A 17,264-nucleotide genomic window follows, 5' to 3' on the forward strand; every position below is an offset into this window, starting at 1 on the left:
TAGTGTATAAAGCAGAATAAACAAGTCATTGGCCGTATGAAATTTTAGTTTGTACTGGCTTTGCTAGTGCTTTTTATGTAGCCTGTTGTAAAACTAGGCAAATATCTGGATGAGTTGCTGTACCGTCGGAAGACCTGTGCATACCCCCAAGGGTTGAGAACAATTGCTGCAGAGTCTGAGATTGGAGCCCAGGCAGAGGGGAACCAGAGCGAGAGGTGTCAGAGCCCTGGCTTGGGGAACTGCTCCTTGTGACACTGCAGCTGTTCACCTGTGCTGCTCACCTGGCGCTGGGAGACAGAGTCATTCCCGAGCATCGGTTCTGTCCTGGTTCCGCTGCCTGTGTGTTCAGTCCCATTAAATCCACCGTGTCAAATTGTCATTTCCTATAAATATTGTGTTGAACGAAGGGGCTTCAGGAAGGATTGTATTGATTGAAAGTGAAAAGCCAGGGATTCTCGCTGGCACCAGGGCAGGGCCATGCCTGCTCTACTTAATGAAAAATGTAAACTGGGTGAGATCCTGAGTACCCAGCACCCACTCTTTAGAGGCCAGGAGCCCAGGGCTAGGGCCAAGAGAATCTCATTGCCTCCTGGTTTTGGCCCATGTGATTCACATGCAGCATCTCCTCTTCACCAGCTCCTGGCTCATGGGGGCAACTGGGGATTCTTATTCTGTGGTGAGAATGTGGCATATATTCCTAGCAGCGATTTGTGGGATGAAAGTGGTGAATCTTCAGTAGGTCCTGGCCTGTTACAGGACATGTAGGTTATTTGACACATGCACACACCCCCTTCCCCTGCAGAATAATTGACTTTGAAGAGATTTGGTTGTTCTGCTGTCTCCTGAGCCCGCAGCAGCATGAGTTAGGGGCTGGCTTCCCTCTCAAGGCCCAGGTTCCTTCCTCACTATTGGACACTCCACGCAGGAGAAGCCTCAAATCCCTTCCCTCATGACACGCTGCATTTGGGAGAGTCACTTCCTTATTACAAAGTGACTAAATTGCTGGGTCTGGATATGGAGTCAGCACCTCTTGTATCTTGGCGGCTGCTAGCTTCTCTCTAGCCCAGCTCAGCAGTTGGGTTTCCAGCCCATAGCCTACCAGAGATGTCCCTACTTGGTCGTCAGGGCAGTCAGGCAGGGGCCAAAAGGGCTGTGGAGACAGAATTCCCCCCCTGCAGCCAGGGCTAGTGCTGTGATCCTCCCTAGCACAACCGGCTGAAACCCCCAGCAGGGCTCTCTGGCTGGAAGAGAGGCATTCTCTGGAATGGGAGGCCTGCTGTGAAGGGGGGCAGGGGCTGGTGGTTTTGTGGCTGTTGATGCATTAGCAGGAGAGAGCAGTTATCTATCTGCATATTTGCTGCTTGTGTTGGCAGGTGGGTATCTTGGATTCCATGAGGCTCCTGTTTCTGATCTCTGCCTTTGCCTTTGGCTGTTTGGGATCATTGGTTCCCATGCTGGAAGAGCAGCTCGCTATATCATGACTGAAAACTTAATTATCCCAAGGCAAGAGGGTGAAAGCACATGCAGGGCCGGCTCCAGGGGTTTTGCCACCCCAAGCAGCCAAAAAAAAAAGCAAAAAAAAAAGCCGCGATCGCGATCTGTGGCAATTCAGCAGGAGGTCCTTCGCTCCAAGCGGGAGTGAGGGACCCTCCGCCAAATTGCCGCCGAATAGCTGAATGTGCCGCCCCACTCTGGAGTGGCCGCCCCAAGTACCTGCTTGCTAAGCTGGTGCCTGGAGCCAGCCCTGAGCACATGGCCGTTTCCTGCGGGGTAGGGGGCAGTTTGCTGCTGTGCATGGCTGGTTTGGGTGATGAGGATCTGGCAGAGAGTGCAGATCCTGTTGCAGTGGGGCAGGGTGTGGATGGCAGCCCAGGTTAACGTTTTAGGGTTTGGAACCCTATGACGGTTCTTGGGGTACCCAGGACTGGGAGTCATCTTGTTACCCCTCAGCCTCCTCTGCTTGTGCTTAGCTGTGTGTCAGCTTTGTGATGCCACCAGCCTGTCAGCTGCCCAAACAACCTCCTCTGGGCTCTGCCATCCCTTACTTTTCCTTGCAGGTTAACAATAGGGGCACCCCTGTCCCTGCGCCCCCTTGAAGCATTCTCCAGCCCCACTGAACCCTGACAGAAATACCTGGCCTGCTGTCCCCTAGGGAACAGTGTACACACCCCCAGCCCCGTGCTGACCCTTACCACTGCACCCCCTCACACCTCCCCAGCCTCCTGCACCCCCTCACATACCCCTGACTCCTGCACCCCACACACACATCCAGCCTCCTGTCCTGACCCCTGCACTCCCCTCACACCTCCCCAGCCCTGACTCCTGCATCGTTCCCCCCTGCCCCTGCCCTGAAATCTGCACCCTCTCACACACACCCAGCCCCCTGCCCTGACTCCTGCACCTCCCCACATCCCCACCCCCATCCTGAGAACCAAACAGGAGCTGCCCCACATTAGCGCTCCACACCCCAACCTCCTGCCCCAACCCTGAGCCCCCTCCCTCGCCCTAGCTCCTGGCCAGACCCCGAACCCGAACATTTTTTACAATATTTGGAAAGATCATTAAGTGTCTGTCGAGACCCTCTGTGATTTTCAAGTGGTCTGTGGAAAAATAAGTTAGACGACAAGAACAATCAAGGTACCTCACTTTATTTTCATTTCCTTGCTATTACTTATAGGAGGAGGATGAAGGAAAAAAGAATGAGAAACGGGGGCAGGGGGAGATAAGGGAGAATGTTCTTTTTCTTGGCTGGGGCCCAAGGAGGAGCCCCAAACATGAAGCTGAGCACGGGGCTGGGGGCCCCACTAACTCTAAATCCACCACTGGCTGTCACGTCCCTTGGACTGGGGATAGTGTCAGGGCCAGTGTAACCACTAGGCGCCCTAGGTGGTCGCCTAGTTTGCTGAGATTTGGGGGTGCCAAAAAACAGTGCCCAAAAATGTTTTTACACTCCAGTGGACTCACATCTTACATGGGGGTTAGGTTCTAAAGTCACCGCGTAAGAGGAAAATCGCATATAGTGAAAATTACCATAAAGTACAATATACACTAGAACAGGGGTCCTCAAGCTACGGCACGCGTGCCAGAGGTGGCACGCAAGCGGATTTTGTTTGTTTTTTAATGGCAGGCTGCGGGTCCCGGCTGCCCCTGAGCCTGCTGCCAGCGTGGGGTTCTGTTCACTCAGCCGGCAGTGGGCTGAGCAGGGCCAGCAGTGGGCCGACTCCTGCCAGCTGGGGTCCTGGCCGCCGGCCCTGCTCAGCGCACTGACAATCTGGGGTTCCGGCTGCCGGCCCCTTGCCAGCCAGGGTCTCGGCCACTGGCCCCGCTCAGCCTCCTGCCAGCCTGGGTGAACGGCAGGAGGCTGAGCGGAGCCGCCGGCTGGGATCCTGGCTGGCAGCTGAGCGAACGGAACCCCAGGCTGGCAGCAGGCTCAGCAGCGGCTAGGACCCGCAGCCTGCCAGTAAAAAAAAAAAAAAAAATCAGCTCTCCTGCCACCTTTGGCACGTGTGCCGTAGGTTGAGGACCCCTGTTCTAGTGTATCCTGTGTACACTGTAGTTTATGGTAATGTTCACTAGACACGATTTTCCTCTTACGCGCTGACCTTAGAACCTAACCCCCGCGTAAGATGTGACTCCACCATATTCATTTTTGAAAATTTATAATAAGTGATGCTCCGGGGGGGGGCGGGGGCGCAAGGTGGAAGTTTCGCCTAGGGTGCAAAATCTCCTTGCACTGGCCCTGGATACTGTATCAGCTGATCCCCACCTGGGCAGTACAGCAGACATGGCCCTGCCCACTAGCTCCTCTCCACTCCGCAGCCCCCCCCCTAAGGCTTAGCCCTCTTACTTTTAAAAATTACTGCTTGCCGCTCTCCCCCTCTCAGGCTTCTCTGGCAGCCCTGTTGCCAGGTATCCAGTTTTCGACTGGAAACTCACTGAATGTCCGGTTATAGGAGTAACCACATTAGCCTCCGCTCCCAACACCCACCCCCGAGGGCTGGAAGAGAACCTGTCCTGCTGCTGCGGGAGGAGGGGCAGCTCAGGGCAGAGAGAGACACAGAGAATGGGCTAGAACCCGCTCTATGTGGGCAGGGGCAGGGGGGGGATCCTGTTTACCCCCTCTCCAGCCCTGCTGTGCTTACGTTTACTCCTGACCCCTCCCTTGCTCCAGAGACCAACCCTAGCTCCCGCCCCACTGTGCTTTTACCCCCGGCCCCTTTTGCAATCATTCCCCCGGGGGCCACAAATATGTTTGGTGCCCGGCCCACAAAAAGTTAATCCGGCCCTGGTACCCTCCCCCCATGGCTTATTCTCTGGTGCGCTGCCTCCCCATTGATTTCACACTCCCCCCCACCCCTTCACTTCCTATTTAAATGGAACTTACCTGATGTTGTCTTCCAGTGCTTAATTTGCATGCTGACAGAGATGGGTGAATACACATGTTTTGTCTGACAGAAAACCTGTTTGTCACCTCTGCCTGGATGCAGCCTTTGGGACATATTCCCTGTATACATCTGTAACTCCATCCTTGGTGTCTGTACATGCGTTTCACTATCTTGTGACCCCGGTATTCATTCAAGACCTCACATGTCATTCTTTGGTGGACCAGAAGGTACATCCCAGGGTCAGTTGGCCTCACAATGTGTTAACGTTGGATTCTTTGTGAGGGTTTTGGCATTAGCCCAGGATCGCACTTTGGGAGCAAACTCCCTCCAGATGCCCAAGCCTATGCTGCCCAATAGGCCTTCCCTCCCAATAGGAAACCTTCCCTGCCCACCGCCATGGGAAATACCCATTTGGGATGGCTGCAGTGCAAGGTGAAGTCAGGAGCTCAGAGGGCACACGCTGGATTGGGACAGAGGCCCTAAGGCTGCTTCCTTCTCTCTGCACCAAGAGGCTTTTTGGGTGAGACAGGCATGGAGGGGAAATTCATGGAGACTGCTCTCCAGAGTTTCACAAAAGGCCTTGGGCCCAGGCAGTCCCCTCTTACTTCTCCGTGTGGGAGTGCTGGGCCCAGTTCCCCGAGCATAGCAGGTGTTGTGCCCCTGGGTTGTGCTGGGCCTGGAATGGGAGCAGGGATGGTTTGCAAGGGCAAAGTTGGTGCTGGGGCAGTGCCTGTAGAGTGCTCACAGCAGGTGCAGGGGTGGATTGCTGGGGCAGAGCAGGTGCAGGTGCTGTGCCCATTGGGTACTAGTGGGAATTTTTAGCACTAACCTGCATGTACCTGTATTTACTTTGCATTTGTGCCAGCAGAGGTCAGGACATTTTGGCTGACATGTCAGTAAGACTGTTACTGTAACATAAACAGGGACTTGCTTTTGGCGGTTCTGAGCAGAGGGAGGAGCTGACAGAGACTCAGAGGAGGGGGAAGAACTGTGCTCATTGCCCCTTGCCCCCTCAGACATCCCAGTGGAGGGTCCCTTACACTCTTCGGGGTCTGGCCACACACAGCTAGAGACCTGCCCCTTCGTGGAGAGAGAGCGTGAATCCTTGCAGCCCAGCACCCCTTTCTCTGATGCCCTGGATTATGTGTCGTTGGCCCTGAAAAAGCTGTTGAATGGTTTGAGACTGGGAGCACCAAGAAACAGCCAGAGCATCAGAACACCCCTAGCTTTGTGATAATGGGGGGGGAGTTATTTTTTCTCTCCTTTGGATTGCCCCAGTGTGTGAATCTCTGTGGGGTCCCCGCAAAGTAGCCATTATGCTGGGAAAGATCTGAGATGCTTGTGTTTAATATTTCAAAAGCAAATAAAAGCAAGTTTACGGAAATGACAAATTTCAGGATTTTAATCCAGCTCCCCAGAATCAAAAGTCTTTGCAGGAGGGCAGGGCAGGGCAGGCCCGACATAGCAGGGGAGCTCCTGTATAGGCACCCACAGGGGCTCATGGACGTGCTGGGATAGTTGTTAGTGCCTAGATTTTGTAGGCGTACGCTCCCTAGTCAAACCAACGCCCCGTGGCCCAGCAAAGAAATTCCTCCAGTTCCGAGTGTTCCTGCCTAGACCTACCTCTTGGCTCTCAAGGGCTACTCTCCACATGGAGCAATTCCAGAATAGCTGCTCTTCGTTAACTGTTTCTGATCAACTCCATGTGTGGATGCTCTTATTGCAGGTTAGTTTCACATGTAGACAGGCCCTGAGATACTGCATGTGCCCTGGATTCTCTGAATAAGGTTAAGCTGAGTTGGTAGGGGCAGGTTTGCAAAACCAAAGAATCTTCCAGGCTCAGCTTTACATGTGTCTTGAGACATTGGAAGAGTCCCTTTAAATGTATCTTCGCCTGTGACAGAGCACTGGCAGTTCTGCCGTATTCTGTGTGTGTGTGTTTCTGTTTCCAGTGAGAATGTCCCCAAACCCCAAGCCAGTTCAGGAGAGGGAAATGTCTCCAAAAGCTCCCTTGCAATGTACAAGCCATTGTAAATGTGATGGTATTTTCGCTGGTTCCCATTAAACTTTCACGTGCTTTCCCTGCGTTCCTGCTCCCCTCTCTCCCGCTGCAGCTGCTGCCCCAGCCCCAGCTGTTTGCAGCAGACTGCAGGCGCCTCCTTTCTGCTCATTCCATGAGATCACAGTCCAGTGCTGGTGACATCACTGCTACTTCCATGTGGTGACACTGCTACTGGATTGTCACCTCACTGAATGGATCGGGCATCAGGAGGAGGGGCCAGCGGCAAAGGAGGAAGCTGCAGCTGGATGCCGATATCTGGGTCAGCAGGAGCGAGTGGGCAGTAACGCAGGGAAGCAGCAAAAGAGTCGCCTGTGAATGTTAGTAAAATCTTCTGGGTATTTCTAGAGTTGGCTGGAGAGTGGCAGTGGCTCGCTCAGCCGCTGGGAGCCACAAGCACAGAGGAAGGAAGGAAGGAAAGGGGGCTTGGCTCTGGGTGGAAGGATGGTCCTGCTCCTGCAGAAACAGGGGCATCATGCACAACAGGGAATGCAGAATCCCACACTTCGTCCCCTATCCAGCAGCTTTGAAAGGCTCAGTGTCTCAGGACACCATGTCGCTTTCATCCCTTCCCGCTCCCCACCTTCCAAATATTCCTCTACTCGGGCACTTTACTAGAATGCAGCCCCCCTCCGCCCAAAACCAAAAATTGGTCACTGTGGGTGCAAGAGCCGTCTCCTCTGCAGCCCACATTCTCCCATTTTCCTGTCTCGGTGATTCTCCATCCCTGCTTAAACATTCTCATTGCCTCTGGATTTCTCTGTCAGACTGCTGCTGCTCTTTGTTATTTGGGGAAGCCCTGGGATGAAAGGTGCTCTGTTACCACGGCAGGTGTAAGGGCAGTGGTAGCGGACCCATGAGAGCAGGCACATTCCCCTGCAATAGTGTTTCCAACACAACAAAAGCCCCTGGAGTAAGCCTGCTGTACTGGAAGGTGCAGCTTGCATCTGTTGGACATGCTGCCTAAAGGTAAGCACCTCCGGCTCCATCTCTGTCTCACTCAGAAAGCAGACGGTCGCACTGCTGGCAATAAAGCACCCGCGCTGTGTTGTTCAAATGCATGCACTGTTGATTTCCTTTTCACAATGCCATGTGCACCAGTGGGCTTTCCTGCAGGCTTCAGACGAGACCCAGCCAGAGAAAGTACAGCTCCTAGCTGCAGGCATTTCTCCTCTCTTCCCCAGCTGAAGCGCTCCGTCTCCTGAGGGTCATTCTCCAGAAGACACTTTCAGAGAGCGCAAACACAGTGGTGTCGCTCTCCGGGCAGAGTGTGCACTCCTGCCGAAGGGTGGTGCCAGCAAATGGCAACGGGGGGCCCAGAACTGGCTTCAGCCAAGCCTTGGGCGGGACATACTAGATCCATTCCCCACATTGTGTCTGTAGACAGGGCTCAGCACGGGGAACCTGATAGTGCTAGCTGGAGCCTGGCACTGTAGACGGATACTATCCAAGATTCAGCCCCCCAGGCTTTTCCACTGCTATGTAATGCTGCCCTGCAGCCCCCAGCTATTCCACACAGCTCTGCCCCAAAGTCCCTTCCTCCTCGCCTACAGCCCCCTGGTTTGCCAGTCCTGGACTCTCCCCGCTCTACCCCCAGTTCTGCCAGTGACCCTCCATCCTAACCTGTAGCCCTCATGCTCCCCTGCCCATTTTCCCAGTGTCCCTCAGTCCCAGATTTCAGCTCCCACACCCCCTCTAGTCCAGCCAGGACCCCCGGGGGGTGGGGGGTTGTGCTCTGCAGCAGGGAGAGGAGGTGTGCCAGGGCTGGCAGGGTATGGGTTACGGAGCTCTCCTAGTGATTGTGTCTGTACCAGGCAGAGGAGGGAATTTCTCACAGTATGCTTCCGTTTCTCCCATTGACCATGCAGCTAGTCAGTTCTTACTGTCCCCGGCCTGGCTCTGGTGTGTATCTCTAGCACCATGACTACCTCACTCCTGGGGCCAGCACATGGGTTCCTGATTGTGGGGTGGATTTTCTCTTTGTTCCCCCTCCCCCATCCCAGCATCCAGCTGGTAGAGGAGGGGTGAGCAGGGCAGCGCCTGAGCAGCACCATCTCCCCAGCCAGGCGTGCAGGCTGGGTGCACATCTTTGCAGCTTGTGTTGACAATAGCAAACAAGCCCTGTTGCTTTGTCTCCAAGTTCTGTGCATGCCCCAAGGCACCCTCCAGGAACAGGGAGGGGAAGAGGTGCTTGGCTGAGTAGGGCTTTTTAGACAAAGTCCCTAGGTGGCTTTGAGGGAAAGGACCAAAGCCATGGAAATCCAAGGGAGCGTTTGGAAATGTGCCAGGCATGGGTTTGAACCCAGCTAACTGCTAATGCCCAGTAATTTACTGAGGTGGGAATGCATTGCTGAGCGGCCCAGGCCTGAACAAACAGGGGTGTGGGCAGAGGCTGAATTCCTGGGCCAGGATCCTGGCTTCGCTGTAGGATCCTACAGTAGGGAAGAGCCCCTTGGAGCACCCCCATCCCTGTCTAGTATCTGGCAGAGATAAGGAAGGGTCCCAGAAGACACTGCACTCTTCCCATTCGAAAGCCAAGCCCAGCACTGAGTCCCTGAGTTACAGGCTGGGTCAGAATCCTGACCCCAGGAGCCATGGCTCCTGCAGCCTGCCCACTGAGCAGCACTAGGGCAGCCTGTGGCTGAGGGGGTGGGGGTGGGACTGATAGGCCCCCGGTGAAGAGCTATGAAGAACCAAGCCTCCCCTGCTGCTGGCCTGGCCAGGTGCTCACTCCCTCAGGACAATGCTGTCATTGCCAGGTGGGAGGCCAATCCATTTGCTGTCAGTGTTTAACCCCTGTGTCTGCCTGCTGGAGCCAGAGGAATACATCAGCAATCTACCCTGATTATACGGGGATGGCAAAGACATACACCCCTGGCCTCGGGGGGCCTGTGGATGGGCAGCAGGCACAGGTAGAGAGCAGCGTGAGCAGATTGCACTGGAGCTGGGGCTCAAGCACTTTGCTTCCTTCTATTCCTAAACTCTGGGCACCTGCGTCTCTCAATGCACCGTGCCCAGCAACCCCGACCAACACGTCCTGCACTGCCAGCAGGACGGGCATGGGCTCTGCGGCTCATCTGGGGGGATGGGGTATTTGCTTCTCTTGGAAGGATCTGATCCCTGGAGTTTAAACTCATTGTAAGATAGGTCTGGCTGCCTGGTCCTATGTCGCCCTGCACCACTGGGGTCTGATTAGACCTTACACCCGATTGTGCTGCTGTGGGCAGGACAGCAGAGAGACAGGCCCCAAAAGGACATTATTTCCCAAAGTGATTAGTTGGTGCAGGGATTGTTTTGCGAGCAGAGCAAGGGCGACCCCTACTGCCAAGGAGGCTTGGGCAGAGCAAAGGGAACTTGGACTGGGTCCGAGTAAGAACATCCTGCTTTTCCCTGTGGAGCGTATTTGTGTGTGTAATATTTGAGGGGGGCCCTGCCGTGCCATCTCCTGTTCTGCTTTCGTACTCTCTCCATCTGCGCTGTCTATGCTGCAGTCCAAGGCCTGATTGCAGCTCAGGCAGGCATACGCGCACTCACTTTAATCTCCTTAGGACAGGTAGAGAGAGCAATGAAAATGCGGCGTGCAGACCTGGTCAGGGCTAGCAACGTGAGTACGTCTCCAGGGTCCTGGGCGGGCTTGTACAGCCTGTGCCATTACCTTTTCACTGCTCTTTTTAGCCCCGGTAGCTAGACTAACGCTATGGTGGGTCTGCCTAGCCAAGCTGCAGTCACACCTCTAACTGCAGTGTAGACGTACCCGTATTGAGAGAGGGTTCCTCAGCCCCTGTTCCCTGGGGAACAGCAGCTGCACAGCTGTTTCCCAGGGGAGCAGGCTTGTGGCTCAGGCTCTGGGTAGCACACTGAGTTGGGAGAGCAGCAGACTCCAGCCCGAAGGGACCTGAGAAACCTTTCCCCTCAGCCCTGGCTGAGTGGTGTCATTGTTACTGCTGCCCTTGTTGCAGGGCAGCTCAGAGGTGAGTGCAGACCCCTCACCAGCCTTCACTGAATTTCTTTACATCTATGACTAACTACTGCTGCGCTTGTAATTCATGGATGCTGTAACTGGCAGGGCCCTGGAGCAGGCGAGGCATGTGCTTTGCTGCCTGGAGTTAATGGGAGCGCCCCATCCATCCCCATGTCTCTCTTTTGGAGCCTCCTCCTTTGGGATTTGATTTCTTCTGAGTACTGAGTGCCCATCACTGGGACCACAGGCTTCAGATTATTCCTGCCTCATGTTAGCTCTGCCAATGCTCCTTAGGTCTGACCCACCCCACCCCCCGCTAATCCTGTGCAGGGTCCACATGCAGCTTGGCCCAGACTTCCCAGCCTTAATTACTCAGCTTTGTGCCTCTCATGGGTAGAGACTTTTGGCAATTTGTGCCCTTGTTTTGAGGGGTGGAAGAATGTCCAATAGAGAGAGCTGGGTGGAATCTTTCATTTGCAGCCTAATCACATTTGTTGCTGTCATTCCATCTCCCCGTTCTGTCGAAGGTGCATTTCTGGCCCCCACAACCACAGCAGCTGAGCTCCTCACAAACTTGACTGTATTTGTCCTCCAGCCCCTGTGCAGCAGAGCAGGGCATTTGTCCCTTGTCACAAGGAGGAGGGAGAAAAACTGTTCCTCTTAACCTCTGAGGATAGGACAGGAAGCAATGGGCTTAAATTGCAGCAAGGGAGGTTTAGGTTGGACATTAGGAAAAACTTCCTAACTGTTAAGCGCTGGAATAAATTGCCTAGGGAGGCTGTGGAATCTCCATCATTGGGGATCTTTAAGAGCAGGTTGGACAAACACCTCTCAGGGACAGTAGATTATACTTAGTCCTGTCTGGAGAGCAGGGGACAGGACTAGTTGACCTCTGGAGGTCCCTTCCAGTCCTATGATTCTACATTGTATAGATGGGTACTGAGGCCCACACAGATGGGACGGGGAGTCTGTGGCAGAGGTCTACCAAGTCCCAGGCTAGCACCTGAAACACTGTTGGATGTTTGATAAGGGTGGGAGGGCGAGTGTTCCCCCGGCAATGATGAAACTCTCAGTAGCACAAAGGGCACCTCAAAGCCTTTCAGCACCCGGTTCAAAAGCCAGCAAAATTCTGCTGCCTTTGAGCCAATTGTTGCAGAAAGAAAATTAGTAAATTAACTTTCATGGTGAAAATCCAGCTCCTGAATATCTAGGCTGCCACAAGTGTGTAACAGGCTAGCAGAGCTGCCTTTTAGGAGCCCAAAGGACTACGGTGCTGTCAGCCCATAATGTCCCTCTTCAGCTTGGAAGTGACTCTCCCTTGAGGGCGCCAGCTTGCTGAGGCTTGGAATCAGCGAGTGAAGGCGTTTCCTTCTTTCCCCAGGAGGAATCCTTCTTCCTGTTGCAGGAAACAAAATTGAGGAACCTCAAGAGTTTACTTAAAATAAATAAAAAAATAAAATAGTGCTGACTGGAGAGAATGGCAGCCCCATCCTGTGCATGTGAGCGCCTTGCCGCCCAGCCCGAGGGCAGAAAGAAAGATGTGCTTAGAATTGCAACCCTGGGCAACTTCTGCCTTTGATCACATAGCCCACATGTGCCCTTTGCTTTCCTCCTTCGGATATTTATTATGTTTAATTTTCCTGGGACGTGGCTGTAAGTGAGACAGATGGAACAGAATCTGTGCGCTTGGTGAACACATCTTAATTAAACAGATAAATAAGCTTCCCTTCCAGGGAGATTTTCCGTTTTCTGGGGTTTCTGCTGGGGCTGCAGCGCAGGCTCCATAAAGCTGAGCAGGGTCCCTCTGGGAAGTTCTGGAGACCAGGTTCCATTTGCAATCTGGCCCCAGTGTTCGGAGGCTCCTGCATTCCCAGTGCAAACTTGGAGCTGCACTAGAGACATTAGGCTGAGCTGCTGTAAGCCAACAGGAGAGAGCACTTCCCTCGGCTTCATGGATCCACCCCCAACAAGCGACAGCCGCCAGGTCGGTGAGAGAAGCTTTCCTGCCGACATAGCGCGGTGCACACCAGCGCTCAGGTCGGTGTAACTTGTGTCGCTCAGGGGGTGGTTTAGTCACACTGCCCTAAGCTGTAGTGGAGCCGTAGCCTGAATAAATTGTCACCAACGCGCACCACCATCTCCAAGCCGAACGAAGGAGCTAACTCCTAGGAGTGATTGTGCCCTCTGCTGGAGGGCTGTGTTGTGGCAATTGTAACTGAAGCGGCAGTTATTCCCCAGGTGGGTCTGTCATTCCCGCCCCATCCCAGTTCCTGCGTAGAGCCACTGAGAACAGCAGAGAGAAAAGGTGAGTACTGAGCTCTATAGACCATTGGTGAGTGTGATCCCACCTGTCAAGCCACCTCCATGGATTCTGAATAGCCCTAGAGCCAGAGGGGACTCCCCCACCTGCATCCCGGGCAGTGTTTGCTTGTGGGTCCCATCTCTGCAAGAGGCCAAATACTGGGGGAGAGGGGACCTCAGAGCTCCACAGCTCCGTGAGTCTTCTGTGGTTTGATATTCTGCGTGATTACTGCTTCCATCTCATAACCAAGCTGGGGAAGGGGCCTAGCTGTGTGTAAATGTAAATATGAGTGTATGTTACGCTGGTGAAAGTGGTGTGGATTGAGAGCCCTGGAGGCCAGGAGCTCCTAGCCTCAAAATGGAGGACAACAGGGCAGGTAAGCTCATCCATGACCAGCCCCATCCCATGCCTTGACCCTGCAGCTCAGAGGGCAGCTCACAGCTCCAGGGCCCACTCTGCCTTCCTTTCTTGCCAGCTGGCGTATGGATGCATTTTGTGACATGGGCTGTTACTCTGGCAGAAGTCCTCTTAGCTTGCTCCCACTGGCCACCAGATGGGAACGTCTTTGAGTCACTGCCATCCTGGATCGTAATCAAGCCAGCGATGCAGAGGGGAAAGGCTCTGTGTCCTGACCCCTGAGCCATCTGGTCTCATCTGTGTTTCCTCACACATTGTATGTAGCATTTCACAGCTCATTCTCTCGCCTCCCAGGTGGGAAGCACCAGGCATTGCCCTCCACTGTTCCCCTCTGGCTGACTGAAGACAGTGCAAAAGTCACTGGGGCCTTAGAGGCGGGGTGTACAGGCAAGTATGGAATTCAGAGAACTCATCCTTTACTCACCAAAAGAATTGCCTGCCTGCCTCTGCATATATAAAGCATATCTCACCACAGCATCAAGCCATGGGATCTGGGTTGAGCATCCTGAGTGCCACCTAGTTCTCCAACTCTAGGGTTTCCAGGCTCTCTGGGGCAGAGGTGAGTCTTGCAGCACAACCCAAAGACAATGAGGGAACGGGTCTCCCTCACCCCCTTTGGAAGGATCTTCGAGAGTCCTGGGCCTCCAGCTCCCCCGAAACTGCATCTGGACTCTGATAAGCACAGGATATATCGCAATCTTAGCTGTTGTGAGAGTGCCTGTATCCCGCCAGCACCTGGACTTGGAGCTGGGAGTGCAGGGGGAGCCAGTGCATGTGTAAGATCTCTGCAACTGTAGGGGGCAGGCTGCTGTGTTCGTTCCTTGTCTGGGTACAGAGCCAGGGGGAGTAGCAGTCATCTAGCCTGGAGATTAGGTTTCCTGCAGCCAGATCCCCATGTCAGGAGCTTGGATGGAGGCACCTTCAGTGAGTGCTGCTGTGTGATCCCCTGCAGTTACCAGAGGGCAAGGTAGGGACGGCGTTAGCCATTTTCAGAAGCCGTCTGCCCCTTGGCATTGGACCTGTTTGCTGAGCGCCTGTTTGGCATTCCTCTTCTGAGACTCTCGCAGTGGCTTTCACCCCAGAAGAAAGGCAGCCCGCTTGTGCTTTGATTTTCCCTTTGTCAGTGGCCCCAGGCCTGCGCAGTCATTACTTTTATTGGTGCTGCTTAACAACCTGTCAGCCCCATGAGACTGAGGTCAGCGCCTTTGGGAGGGCTGTGGAATTGTGCATTGCCTGTCATGTATCTGCAGCATAAACTGGAACCGCTGCAAATGCCCAGGATGCTGCAGCATGGCACTTTGTGGGAGGGGGATATGGAAAATCCCAGCTTCCGAGCGGAGCTGTCCATGTGCTGGAGGTGCCAAAGGACACATGGAATCAGCAGCTGCTGACAGAAACAAACCTTTGGGCATCCTATTCAGCCAAGATGGAAATTGAATCCAACCCAGGACTCAGTTTCCCAAATATATGAGCACAAACCAGTCCAGGCTGCTTTGTAGCTGGCTGTGACCAAAGCTAAGATCCATGTGGTGCAGGCCCCTGAAACGTGGCCAGACAACACCGGTGGCACTGAATTGTCATTGGCATGGGCAGCTCAGCCAGAGATCCCGCTCTGCACACGCAGCAGCTGTGTATGCACCCCGCCCTGAAGCTCTCTGAAAATGTGACCTGGAATTTGTATGGCTGCATGAGTGCTAGGGCCACATGGCAAGAAGTGACAAGCACTTCAGTGGTTGGACTTTGAAGGGAAGTAACTGCAGTGAAGCTTGAGGAAAGGAGGAGGGATGGAGTTCTGTAGGGCTGGAAGGACCCAAGGAAGGACACAAAGCCACAAGCATGGTCCCTCTGTATGGTAGCTGTCTCTCTCCCACACAGACATACGGGCATCTCACCGGGGTAGCTAGGATAGACGCACACATTAGTAATTCACTAGCAGTGTGCCTCGGACCAACTGTGCACTAGTACAAGATTCAAACTCTCTGTGTTTTGATCCAGGCTGGGAGAGGGTGGGAACATTGCTGGGGTGAACCTGAAAGTCATGAATAAGGCTGTGAGTTGCTCACGGAGGTCATGGATTCCATGATTTTACATGACCATTGTGACTTCAGCCCCGGATGGCGGGATTTGGCTTCTGTGATCTATTGTTTCTTGCCCACATCCTGTCCCTGACTTTTACTAAAAATAGCTGTGACAAAATCTTAGCCTTAGTCATGAGCTGCTGCTGCTGCTACAGTGACCCCTGCTGGTCGCCTTGGTTCATGGGCTCATTGCACAGCCTGGGAGACGATGGTGTCTTGGGAGCAGTCTGGGGTGGGTCTTTGTGAGCAGGAATGTTCCTTGGAGAGAGCCATGTAATGGGAAAATCTGAGCGCCTTTCCTGAGTGCTCCAGGCAAAGTTCCCTGTCTACACTGCACTGATGTATTGGCAGTTCCTCAGGGACCCTGCTCTGCAGGAGGCAGCACATCCCGTGCCAGGGCCCATTACATCAAACTGCTGGGAACTAGCCCTACCTGGGGAGCTTAGATTTATTTACACTTATTTGGGACAAGCCATCCAGCACTTGAGAGTAATGCGGTCACCACAGACCCTGCCAAACACAACTCGTATTTCAAGGTCGGCTGGCTTCCATCTGTGTGGGTGTGCGATTTGGTGTTTGTGCGTGCATGTCTGCAGGAGTGTGCGGCTGTGTGCGCACAATGCATGGCTGCCTGTCTGGGGGTGTGTGCACATGGGAGCAGATGGGTGTGTCTCTGGGTGGGGAGATGAGTTTCTGTGTGTACAATGCATGTCGCCATGTGCATGCATGCAGATGTGTGTGTGTCTGTGTAAGCAGCGGGGCACTGTTTGCACATGTGCATTTTAGGGGCGAGGGGTGATGCTGTGTGCACATCTGGGTGTGTTTCTCTCCCTGGGTTGGTCTGGAGAATCCCGAAGCTCAGGGCTGTGCGGCGTGTTAGTGAGGTTTCTCTTCCGGGGGGCTGGCTGCACTCCGTTTGGAAGTGCAGGCTTCCCAGCAGCAGCAGCCTTCCCATGGCGTATGTGCCTGGATTACATCACTGAAACTCCTGGTATCTGGAAAGGAGGCCAGCTCCTTCCCACCCGATTCCCCAGCCAAGCAGAAAACCAGCCCAGCAGCATATTTGTCTCAGGGCTGTGAAGGAGGATAAGGGGGAGGTGGGGAGAACAGTCTGCAAATGTGCTGCAGCATCGGAGGAGTTAAGTGCGGGATCAGCTGTTCTCATGTCATTATGGATTCTCTTCATTTTCTACAGAGCTCAGTCTGATGTCTGAATGCACAGGGGACTCCCCCTCCTACTCCACCTCCCGCCCCTTTCTCTTTCACTCCCTCACCCTCTCTCTCTCCTCCCCTCCCTTTCAGCCCCCCCTCCGTTGCAGACCATTCATTCAGTGCCAGTGTCTAATGGCACCAAAGTAAATAGCCGAGCATTGTTCCTTCCTTGTAAGAGCAGAGGGCAAGGCCAGCGTTCCTCAGATGTATCCTCTCAAATAGCACCACAAGGGGGAGGGGAGGGGACAGGACAGAGGAGGAGGAGAAGCACCGAGTGGGAGAGAGAGAAAGGAAAAAGGAGAATAAGCAGAGTGGATAGAAGAGGACAAAACTGACTGCAAGCAGCTCCACGGCTACCTGTCAACACATGCTGTGCTCCATGGCTAACTCGGGCTGCCTCCTTGTCTCCAACTCAGGCATGCTTCCTCCCTCTCTCCCCTGCCCTCCAGCCTTCCTCTACCTCCAGCAGGTAAGTGACCCCCTTCTTGGGTTTTTGCTGGGACGCTTGCACGTGCTCTCTGGCCAGCACCCACTGAGCTGAACCTCTTCCTCCCACCCCGTGATAGGCCATTTCCAACTCATCCACACCGGGGTTGGCACCCGGGCAGTTTACTTGCTTTGTTCCTTGGTTGGGAGTGTCATTTTTTGGTTCTCTAGTTATTCTGTTGAGGTTTCTGCTGCGTGCCGGGGTTCTGTGCCTGACCAGGGGCTGAGCTGCTGGCACAGTGCAAAATGCAGAGTCCAGCACTTTCGCTTCCTCGCAGCTGCTATTCAGCATCAGCAATGAGGAGAAATCATTTATACTCAACTTTTAGAAATACAGGATCTACATAGTGTGGATGACATACAG

General features: G+C 53.9%; 1 protein-coding gene across 37 annotated transcripts in view; it reads left to right on the plus strand.

Annotated features, from left to right (window-relative positions):
* The window catches only part of RBFOX3 (RNA binding fox-1 homolog 3), a 352,384-nt gene that overhangs the window by 269,423 nt on the left and 65,697 nt on the right, over window positions 1–17,264 (plus strand). The window contains exon 1 of one of the 37 annotated variants that reach the window (XM_044981547.1): window positions 6,540–6,764. The exons of 34 other annotated variants lie outside the window; for them this stretch is intronic. Coding sequence is in view for 2 of the 3 variants with exons in the window: in XM_044981516.1 (XP_044837451.1) it covers window positions 16,782–16,883 (102 nt within the window). In the remaining variant the exon portion in view is untranslated. Of the gene's footprint in view, window positions 1–6,539; window positions 6,765–16,694; window positions 16,884–17,264 lie in introns of those variants that run through there. 2 more of the 37 variants (XM_044981516.1, XM_044981519.1) reach the window with 2 other exon arrangements.

This window comes from Mauremys mutica, chromosome 12, assembly GCF_020497125.1.
Source record: "Mauremys mutica isolate MM-2020 ecotype Southern chromosome 12, ASM2049712v1, whole genome shotgun sequence".
Lineage (NCBI taxonomy): Eukaryota > Metazoa > Chordata > Testudines > Geoemydidae > Mauremys > Mauremys mutica.